Source organism: Rhea americana, unplaced genomic scaffold, assembly GCF_003343005.1.
Source record: "Rhea americana isolate MKP2758 unplaced genomic scaffold, rheAme1 scaffold_473, whole genome shotgun sequence".
NCBI lineage: Eukaryota > Metazoa > Chordata > Aves > Rheiformes > Rheidae > Rhea > Rhea americana.
In genome coordinates this window covers 85,141-96,129 of record NW_028186616.1, presented here as the reverse complement: position 1 = coordinate 96,129, position 10,989 = coordinate 85,141, and the positions used below count along the sequence as shown (strand labels likewise).

At 52.1% G+C, this 10,989-nt stretch overlaps 1 protein-coding gene across 1 annotated transcript in view; it reads right to left on the bottom strand.

Moving 5' to 3' along the window:
• The window catches only part of IGF2BP2 (insulin like growth factor 2 mRNA binding protein 2), a 73,901-nt gene extending 73,615 nt beyond the window's left edge, over nucleotides 1-286 (bottom strand). Inside the window, exon 1 of the mRNA XM_085316594.1 lies at nucleotides 97-286. Within this exon, the coding sequence (XP_085172720.1) occupies nucleotides 97-286 (190 nt within the window). The remainder of the gene's footprint in view (nucleotides 1-96) is intronic.
• Nucleotides 287-10,989: the final 10,703 nt, after the last annotated feature.

The window sequence follows — 10,989 nt, the reverse complement described above, 5'->3', positions numbered from 1 at the left end:
GGCGGCGAGGCGAGGCGGGGGGCGGCGGAGCGGCTCCGCCGGGGCGCGGGGGGCGGCGGGCCGAGCGGTCCGCACGGGCTGCGCCGCGCCGCTTACCCGAGAGGGTCTCGATGGCCCGGATGGCCCAGTTCTGGTCCGGGTAATCCACGAAGGCGTAGCCGGACTTGAGCAGGACCTGGCCGGCCAGAGGCAGCTTCCTGTCCCCGAAAAGCTGCTTGAGGTCGTCGGCTGTGGCGGCAGGGCTGAGATTCCCGATGTACAGCTTGTTCATCATCCGCCGCTTCATGGGGAGCCCCGCGGCTCCTCCTGCCCCGGCGGCCGGCAGAGACACGGGCACGGCGCTGCGCCACCCACCCGGCCGAGCCCGCAAGAGCCTGCAACAGCGCCCCGCAGCCGGGCAGCAGGCGGAGCCGAGCCGCGCCGCGCCGAGCCCAGCCCGCGGCTGCCCCCGCCCTCCTGCCGGCGGTGCGGTACGGTACGGGGCGCCCGGCGCCGGGGCTGCCCGAGCCCCGCGCCGCCGCCGCCGCCTCGAGCCGCCCGCGCCCTGCCCGTGGGCGCAAGGCGATGGCGCGGCGATCCCCGCGCCCGGCCGCTCGGCGCCGCGGAGAGCACGTGGAGCCGCAGCCCTCCCGACGGGGCCGGGCCGGGCCGGGCTGTCTCCGCCTTGGGGCTGGCCCGGGGGGGCCGCCCCGGCGGCGGGGAGCGGCGCGCCCCTCCCGAGCGGCGGCGGCCCTCGGAGCCCGGTGCCCCGCAGGTAAGGGCGCGGCGAGGGAGCTTTCCCCCCTTCCCGAGCAGCTCCGGCCCTTCAGTCTAGGCACGCGAGAGCCAGGTTTCAGCCGAGCGCCTACGGCTCGTCCGGGCGGCGGCATTTCCACGGCGCCGCGCTGCCCCGAGCGGACTGAGCTCCCCGGGGCGCAGCGGTGTCCCGGCCCCAGCATCAACGCGTGCCCGTGGCACCGGCAGCGGTTTCACGGCGGCGACTCGTTCCGCTGCTCTCCCGGCCCGAGAAGTGCACGCTTTCGCTCAAGGATTTCAGGCACCTTTGGCCTGAACCGGGAGTCCAGGGGAGCCACGGTGTCTGTTCCCCCGATATAACCCCCCAAAGTGGGGCACAAAAGAGCAGGCAGCTCCTCGCAGTGATTTCAGGGCGTTTCTTTGTAGTGGAGCAGAGCATGTGCTCTAAAAGGACCAGCGCTCTCCGCCAGAGGCATCTGCTCTCCGAGCGGCGGCACTGTGCTCTCTTACTCCACAGCACCTTTTGCCTTGAAACTCGTCGTTCCTCAGTCCGGCTGGAGTTCGCCTTGTTCTGGCATGCTGCTGTCTGGTGGTGCTCAGCTCTGTGGGCTACAGCTGGAGGAGTTCCTCCCGGGAGAGGGAAACAGTCTTGCTCAGGAACCAAGGGAAAGGAGAAGCAAAAGCCTGTGTTCGAGATGCACTCCTGGAGACTCCAACCCTGCTGCCTGCCTCTTGCTGCTGAGCCAGAGGGACACAGGCAAATTAGGACAATAACTTAAGCAACAGAACCGAGACCATCATCCAGAAGGCTTCTCTTTATTGCATGCAGCTGCAGCCATTGAAGAACTCCGGAGCTCGTGCTACTCGGACATTTCAGCAATGAGTATTGCATGTTCTCAGCCATGAATACTTGTAGCCATATGGTACAGGACTCCTGTATTTAGCTTTTTTTATTTAGCTTTTTTTTTTTTTTTTTTTTTTTTTTTTTTTTTTTTTAAGGCATGCTGCTCTCCGTGGCTCAAAGCTGTCTCTCACCTGAGAGCAGGTGGCTCTCAGGGTGTCTTAAAGAAGCAAGAGTTTGTGCCATATGCATACCTCATCCCAGTCATTCCTGTTAGTGTTGGAAGGTGCAGGTTAAACAAAATAGTGAATCTCACGCTGCCAGCTTTGCTCTTTGTCACTTGCAGGGTCAGTGAGTTTTATTAGAACTTGGTCATTCATTCCCCTTCTCCTTCATGCTGTGGGAAAATGGATCATGAAATATGCCTTGACCTTTTAAAGACTGCTGCCAAATCTTTCTCTTTCTTGAGAAGACAAAGCCAAATGTTCATGGAAGTATGTCAGGGGTATGACTGGAGGCTAAAATAAGGTGCACAAGTAATATTGGACCAGTGGGAGGGGAGCAAGTATTCTTGGAATGGGGTATTGTGCCCTGTGCTCTTCAAGAGCCAGTAATCCTTTAGTGGGAGCCAGCAGGGGATTAAGGGCAATAATCTAATTCCTCAGATTTTAAATTGCATCGCAGGACAATTAAGAGCAAAAGTCCCTTCTCCTGCACTCAGTCTCACAGCTGCTGTCCCTGTGCTGGTGCAGGCTGTCATGTGAAGGTGCCGATGCACTGGATGGAGTAGGAATAGCAGTGACGGGTGCTTGATGCCATGCACATAGCAAAAATAGATGTGGTTGGACTGCGATGATGCAAAGCAAGAAGAATCCTTTCTCCTCCGATTTCTGCTTCTTTGCTTTCACTACAACTTCTATTGGGCTGCCATGTAGCAGCAGGAATGTGGGTGCATCTGTCCCCAGCCGTAGGTTGCGCTTTTTGGAGGTGTTTCTGGGGTTGAAAGTGGCCCAACACATCTGGTGCATCCCTCCCTCCTGTCTTCTCCTCTTTTTGCACTGAAGCTGGTGTGGCAGGGCCTGGAGACAGGAGGAAGATATCTTGTGGAAACAGTGTTTAATATCCTAAGAGTCAGCTAGTGTTTTTTTAAGTGTCATACAATCATAGAGCTTTTGGGCGTAAAAGCCAGTTCTGTCACTGCTCATGCTAACCCAGCACCACAATTCTAGTGCATTTATTAAACTGGGGGGAAAAGTGTTAATTGCATATTTTTAGATTATCCAGCCCAAATACTGCATAACAAGCTCATATTTAAACTAGGCAGGGGGGGAGGTGTCATAGAGACAGGGTAGACAACAAAACACAAGTTGGGTTGGGGGGCCTCCAAAGGGTGCATGCAGCTGAGGATGTGCGTTTGGGACATGGCTATGGGTGACCCCCGTACACCCTTCATGGGAAACCTGCAGGCATGACCACCTCTCCAAAATGCCTGTACACCAATGCATGCAGCATGGGGAACAAACAGGAGGAGCTGGAGATCTGTGTGCRRTYRCAGKGCCMTGATCTCATTGCAATCAYGGAGACATGGTGGGATAGCTCACATGACTGGAATGCTGTCGTGGAAGGCTCTGTGCTTTTTAGGAGAGACAGCTCAGGAAGGCGAGGTGATGGAGTTGTTCTTCATATGAGAGAGCAACTGGAATGCATTGAGCTCTGCCTAGGGGTGGAGGAGGAGGAGGCAGTTGAGAGCTTATGGGTAAAGATCAAAGGGCAGGCCACCATGGGGGACACTGTTGTGGGTGTCTACTACAGGCCACCTGACCAGGAAGAGGAAGTAAATGAGGCCTTCTGTAGACAGCTGGAAGTAGCCTCACGATCACCAGCCCTGATTCTCATGGGAGACTTCAACCACCCTGATATCTGCTGGAAGGACTACACAGCAACGCCCAAGCAGTCCAGGAGGCTCCTGCAATGCATTGATGATAGCTTCTTGTCACAAATGGTGGAGGAGCCTACGAGGAAGGGTGTCCTGCTGGACCTTGTCCTTACCAACAGAGAGGGACTGATTAGAGACGTGAAGGTTGGGTGTAACCTCAGCTGCAGTGACCATGAGATGGTGGAGTTCAGGATCCTGCAGGAAAGAAGTAAGGCAACAAGCAGGATTGCAACCCTGGACTTCAGGAGAGCAGACTTCGGGCTCTTCAGAGACCTAATTGGTGGAATCTAATGGGTTAAGTCCCTAGAAGGAAGGGGGGTCCAGGAGAGCTGGCTAGTATTCAAACTTCACTTCCTCCAAGCTCAAGAGCAGTGCATCCCTATGAGTAAGAAGTGCAGCAAAAGGGGCAGGAGACCTGCCTGGATGAGCAAGGAGCTCTTGGCCAAATTCAGACAGAAGAAGAAAACACAGACTGTGGAAGAGGGGACAGGCTACTTGGGAGAATTATAGGAATGCAGTCAGAGTATGTAGAGATATGGTGAGGAAGGCTAAGGCCCATTTGGAATTGAGTCTGGCAAGGGATGTCCAGGACAATAAAAAGGGCTTCTTCAGTTACATAAGTAGCAAGAGGAGGACTGGGGAAAATGTGGGCCCACTACTGAATGGGGTGGGGGCCCTGGTGACAAAAGATACAGAGAAGGTAGAGTTACTGAGTGCCTTCTTTGCTTCAGTCGTCACTGCTAAGGGCAGCCCTCAAGAACCCCAGAGCCTGGAGGCAAGGGAGAAAGTCTGGGGAAAGGAAGACTTTCCTTTGGTTGAGGAGGAGAGGATTAGAGACCTTGTGGGCAAGCCTGACATCCACAGATCCATGGGCCCAGATGGGATACACCCATGGGTACTGAGGGAGCTGGCGGATGTTGTTGCCAGGCTGCTCTCCATCATCTTTGAAAGGTCCTGGAGAACTGGAGAGGTGCCTGAGGACTGGAAGAATGCCAATGTCACTCCAGTCTTCAAAAAGGGCAAGAAGGAGGACCCAGGCAACTCTAGGCTGCTCAGCCTCACCTCCATCCCTGGAAAAGGGTGGAACAGCTCATTCTGGATGTCATCTCCAGACATACGGAGGGAAAGAAGGTGATCAGGAGTAGCCACACGGATTCACCAAGGTGAAATCATGCTTAATCGATCTGTTCGCCTTCTCTGATGGAATGACTGGCTGGGATAGATGAGGGGAGGGTAGTGGATGATGGGCACCTTGACTTCAGCAAGGCTTTTGACACTGTCTCCCATAACATCCTCCTAGAGAAGCTCAGGAAGTGTGGGTTAGACGAGTGGACAGTGAGGTGGATTGAGAACTGTCTGAATGGCAGAGCTCAGAGGGTTGTCATCAGTGGTGTGGAGTCTGGTTGGAGGCCTGTGAGTAGCGGAATTCCCCAGGGCTCAGTACTGAGTCCCATCCTGTTCAACTTCTTCATCAATGACCCGAATGAGGGGACAGAGTGCACCTTCAGCAAATTTGCTGATGATACCAAGCTGGGAGGAGTGGCTGATACACCTGAGGGCTGTGCTGCCATACAGAGACACCTGGACAGGCTGGAGAGTTGGGCGGAGAGGAACCTCCTGAGGTTCAACAAAGGCAAGTGCAGAGTCCTGCACCTAGGAAGGAATAACGCCATGTACCAGTCCAGGCTCGGGGCTGACTTGCTGGAAAGCAGCTCTGCAGAGAAGAACCTGGGAGTGCTGGTGGATAACAAGTTGACCATGAGCCAGCAATGTGCTCTTGCAGCCAAGAAGGCCAAGGGTATGCTGGGATGCATTAGGAAGAGTGTTGCCAGCAGGTCAAGGGAGGTGATTCTGCCCCTCTACTCAGCCCTAATGAGGCCTCATCTCGAGTATTGTGTCCAGTTCTGGGCTCCCCAGGACAAGAGAGACATGGAGCTACTGGAGAGAGCCCAGCGCAGGGCTACCAAGACGATCAGAGGGCTGGAGCATCTGCCCTATGAGGAAAGGCTGTGAGAGCTGGGCCTCTTTAGGCTGGAGAAGAGAAGACCAATCAACAAATCAACAAATACCTTAAGTGGAAGGGGGGGGGAGGTGTCAAGGGGATGGGACCGGACTTTTTTCAGTGGTGCCATGCGACGAGATGCAACAGGCACAAACTGAAACACAAGAAGTTTTGTCTGAATATAAGGAAGAACTTCTTTAGTGTGAGAGAGACTGATCATTGGAACAGGTTGCCCAGAGAGGTTGTGGAATCTCCTTCTCTGGAGATACTCCAAACCTGCCTGGATGCAATCCTGTCTAACATTCTCTAGGTGAGTCTGCTTGAGCAGGGAGGTTGGACTAGATGATCTCCAGAGGTCCCTTCCATTCCGTGATTCTGTGATTCTGTGAAACAAGAGCAAGAATGATAAAAAGAGGGGAAAAAAAAAAAGCACAAACAAGGGAAGGTCAAAGGAGGGTTTGTTTAGTCTAGAAATGAGATGGCTGAGGAGGACAGGATAACAGGCATGTTGTCCATGTGCATGAAGGTCTACTTTAAAAAAGGCTATTAGGAAAAAGGATATTAGGGAAAATATAACTGGTTAATCAAACATTGAAACAGAAGGAAGTGGTGACATTCCTTTGTTAGAGGTTTTGGGAGTAGGTTAGATGAACATCTGGTCTGGGATTACAAAAGCCATCCTGGTGCTGGGGGCTGGCATGAGAGATCTCCTGAGGTCTTCTGCAGGCTGCACTTTGGGCATAGGGACATCTCTGTCAGGGTGGCTGAAGGGAGATATTTGCCTTCAGAAACACCTCTAGGCCATGCGCCTCATTTCTGATGTTAGAGGAGATGAAGGGAGGCCAGACTGATCCCTTAGGGAAATGAATAAAGCAAATGGCTGGGAGAGGAAGGAACTAGCAAAACTGAAGAATATTTGCATGCTCTTGCTTTCCAGCCCTTCTTCTTATCAATTAAACTGCTTTATGGTGAGCCTGTGTAAGTATGGGTTTCCTTTGCAAGCCTGTCTTGCAGTGGGCAGGTTGAGGGTAAGCAGTAGGTTTTGTCCTGATCTGGGCCCCTTTTTGATGGACTAGTATTACTGGGGCCTGCAGTCAGGGTACCAATTTGGAAGCTTTTGGTGGGTGCTTTTGGGGGAACAGCGCCCAGGAATGGGAAACGAGGAGGGTGGAGATGAGGCATAAACAGTGACCTTTGAGCAGCCTTCCACTTGCCTAGTGGGTGTTTTTCTGGAGGGGTCAGAGGTGAAGGTGGGTTGAAGAGGGCTTCTCATGGAAAGAGCTGATGTTACAGCATCTGACATGCAGGAAAGTCGGGGTGTGAGGAAGGCAAAGCAACATGTGCCTGACTGGGAGTGCTCTGGAGAGGCTGGAGGGCCTGGGGGCAGGGGCAGAATGTGGGGTGAGCTAGAGGCAGAATTTAGCATGGGTATGTGTTTTGCAGAGAGATGATGATAAGCTTTTATGGGTGAAATTTGTCTTGTGAGGTTTTGTGTTAAAACAGTATCAGAGAGGAGGTTAAGCTGGGGCAAGATGAGCAGTGCAGTTCATAGACTTGGCAGAGTTTGGGGCTACAGGGGACTGAGGCAGGTTGTACAGTGTGGAGGTGCCTGCTGCATTGGAAGCCCATGGGCTTTAGGGGTCTGACTGGGGCTGTGGTCAGTGCATTGAACCCAGCTTACAGAAATGGTGTTTTGACAGACTTCACAAAACCACAGAATCACAGAATGATTGAGGTTGGAAGGGACCTCTGGAGATCATCTAGTCCAACCGCCCCTGCTCAAGCAGGGCCACCTAGAGCATGTTAGACAGGATTGCCTCCAGGTGGGTTTTGAATATCTCCAGAGGAGACTCCACAACCTCTCTGGGCAACCTATGTCACTGTAGTTAAGAAGTGTGCAGTGAATGTGTGCCATACACTGTCACTGTCACTGTCACTACTGTGACAGTACAGTCACTACTGACTGACGCGTGGATGGCGTGGGATTGGAAGCAGAGCGTGGAAGTGACTCTGAGTCGGATTGCATGATGTGAGTAATTAGTTGATAATGAAATGAATAATACTTGGGGGACTAGTCTTCTCCTGATGACTAGTCATCTCAGAGAGGTGGCAACTTTGAAAAAAACTGCTTAGAGAGGCTCAGGGAGAGTAGCTTAAGGTATGGCATCCAGTTTGTGGGACCACCCTTCAAAAAAGATTGGGACCAAATGGAGGGTCAAAAGGGGAGAACAAAAATGATTGTAAGTTGTTTTGTCTACAGAAAAGAAATGGAGAGTGTTGCTGCCTAGAGGAAGGGATTGATCTGCTTAACTTGCCCTCATCTAATGAGGTGAGAATGGTGGGCTTAACACGGAAATTTGGTTGGGGGTCCCACACTGGATCCCTAAGGTGGAGCGTCCATCCCCAAAGAGTGCTGCAAATAGGTTAGAGAAATGTCTGCCAGGAACAGCGGGGATGGTCAATATTGCCTCAGGATGGAGAGAAGGTCAAGGTGAAACTGCAAGGCCTGGAGGGCTTGCTCAGGGGAGGGAGGCTGGCTCAGCCCTCTGTCCCTAGGGGGCAGGTAAGCTGTGGAGCTCCTTGCTAGCAACACTGTGAATGCTCAATATTTCCTCGGGTTACATCATCCAAGACACCTTTTCCAAAGGAAATCCTGATCTGTTGATTGTTGGAGGCTGCAAGCATTGTCTGGGAGAGGCCCAGCTCTAACCCTGTCCTGCTGTTGGTCAGCGATAGAGACACTGGTGATGGGCAGCTATCCTAGCTCCAGGAAGAATTGCAATCAGGGTTTTCCTTTGAGAGCCATCATGGTAGGGTCAGAGAGGTCCACAATGAGAATCCTTCACACTTGGAGAGGATGTAAAAACATTCATGGAAAGATGAATGAGAAAGCTGGGAGCTCACTTCTGCTTCTAAAAGTGTCATTGGTGGGTACTTCCTTGTCTCCTAGCTTATTTGGCTCCTGGTGTCCTGGCACCCCTGCTCTAGGTAGTCATTCATAGGATGTAGCCACTGAAATTTAGCAGCATCCAGTGCTTGCAATACATGCTACCTTCGTCCTGGTTCAGATATCTTCTACTCTGCCTCTGTTGGAAAGATATGTGTGTAAGTATACTCCAGCCTGAAAACTGCTGTGCTTCAGCACCATAACAGCAAGAATTACAGATGCTGATCACAAGTTGAATTCACCATTAACCCACCCACATCAGTGCAAAGTTGATGTTTTACCTTCCGAGGCAGTCAACAACCACAAGCAGTAAGAGATTGTCTTGGGGTTTACATGTAGGTGCTATTATAGGGTATAGTCTGTCCAGATCTTTTGGTAAAACCTACAGGGTTAAAGAGCTTGGCTTTTCTGTCAACAGGCAAGGGGAACAGCATGAGTCTGGTTGGTCATCACCCAGAAAGGCTGTACTACACTTGTTGCAGCAGTGCTTGTGTTTAGCCCCGGATCAGGTCAGATAAACGCAGGAAACTGCAGGCTCCAAATGGTGCCGATGCAGCATGCAAAGCTGAGGTACCTACATCAATCACTGCTGTGTGGGGACACCAAAGGGAGCTATAAACACCCCCAGCTGTCCTTCCAAAAAATCAATCACATTATATTAAATCAGCTTTCGAAAGCACTAAGCATCTTGGTCATCATGGTATATTCCTTGTCTCTGAATGAGGCAGAGTTATAACCAAGGCTGTGCAACCCAGGGGTGCTGGATAGATGGCCTGTCTGGTGGGCTGAAAACTGGCTGAACTGCCAAGCACAAAGGGCAGAAATCAGTAGCTTAATTTCCAGCCAGTGGATGGTAAGGAACAGAGTGGCTTGAGAGTCAATAGTGGGGTCCTTGCTGCTGAGTATCTCCATTGCTGACATGAATAATGACACTAAATTAGGGGGACTGGCTGACACAAGGGACAACATAGTCCCACACCTAGAGCACGGTAACCCACACAACCAGACGCAGAACGACCTGGCAGAGCAATGGTGCTGTGGAAAGGATCTGAGAGTGATGGTGGGCACTGGGTTGAACACAAGCTGGCATGGTCTTCTCGTTGCAAACTTGGCAAAGGTAACAGGGCCACATTAGGAGCGGGGCCAGAAGCGCAAGGGAAGCTGTTTTAACATGGAAATTTGTTTGGGGGTCCCACACTGGATCCCTAAGCTGGAGCATCCTTCCCCAAAGAGTGCTGCAGCTGTACTTGATGCTGGGGAGCCCACACCTGGAGCCCATGTTTGGTTTGGGGCTCCAGCTGCAAGAGGGAGCCAGAAAAACACAGAGAGGAGCTGTGGAGGGCTGCTGAGATGGGCCAGAGTCAGGCCTGCAGGGTCTCTGGGGAGAGGGGAGGAAGCCGGGCCACTTTGCCTAGCAAAGCAGAGGCAAAGGGGCATCTAGCAGCAGCTAGTTCTTCCTACAGTATTTTAGCCAAGACTCTAAAAGCTGTTGCCTTTAGAGGCAAATGGGTTCTGGAAATCATTTGCTGGAATTTTCAGTGACTGTACTAGACTCCTGAAATGATTTTGACTGATCCCACTGAACCAGGGAAAGCTGTCATGTCTTGTCACCTGTGGGGTTGTGGGCTGGGCAGCCCAGCTTTGCTCATCCAGGCATGCTGTGGCTGTGAGTATCTCCGGTTACGAGCTCTAGCACGATCCCTGGTTCCCCAGAGCTCCTAATCTTCAGCAGTGGAGCTGAGCCCTTGCAGCCCTGGGGCAAAACTATTCTCATCTGGCAAAGCACACATGAGCTGTGATCACAACAGCTCAGCTTTGGGCTACAAACCTGATTTATGAGTCAAAGGTCTCTAAAACCCACAGACAGGTTATCTTTCATTTGGAAATGAAAAAAAGATGTGCAACAGCAGCAGTCCCACGCACATCTCCAATGTCCCAAATGACTGCTTTGGTCTTGGCCACTGAAGTTGAGTGCTAGTAGCCAACAGAATGGTACCCATCAACCTCTTACGTACCCTGCTTAGGAGGAACATGCCTTGTATCTCTGAACTGCCCAACTGAACTATCACCTGGCCTGAATCATTAAGGACATTCATTTTTTTTCCACTCATTTCTCACACAGGAGAAATCTCTGCAGAGCTGATTCTAATCACTGTCAGTCTTGACCATGCTTGCTTTCAGTTGCAATACGTGAAGCAGTGACTTGTCCTTTTGTGCTGGGATGTACCTCTGAAATCAGAACTGTGGATGAGACATTACCTGAGCAGCAGTGTCAAAAAAAGCCAAAAATAAACTCCAAATCACTTTTCCTGCCCCCAGGGTCTGACATCCTTCCTGAGGTGAAAGGCCTCCAAAACCCCCTGAGCCAGGAGCTTGCTGTCAGGGAAGAGGCACCCCCAGTTCCCACACTGAGGTGTATAGGCTGAAGAATGTAAGCAGAGCGAGGCAGAAGTGTGGAAACAGCCTTGCAAAGGGTTTTGGAGACTCATACGCAAGTGACCAGGTCTGAGTCATCTCTCCTCCAGGCT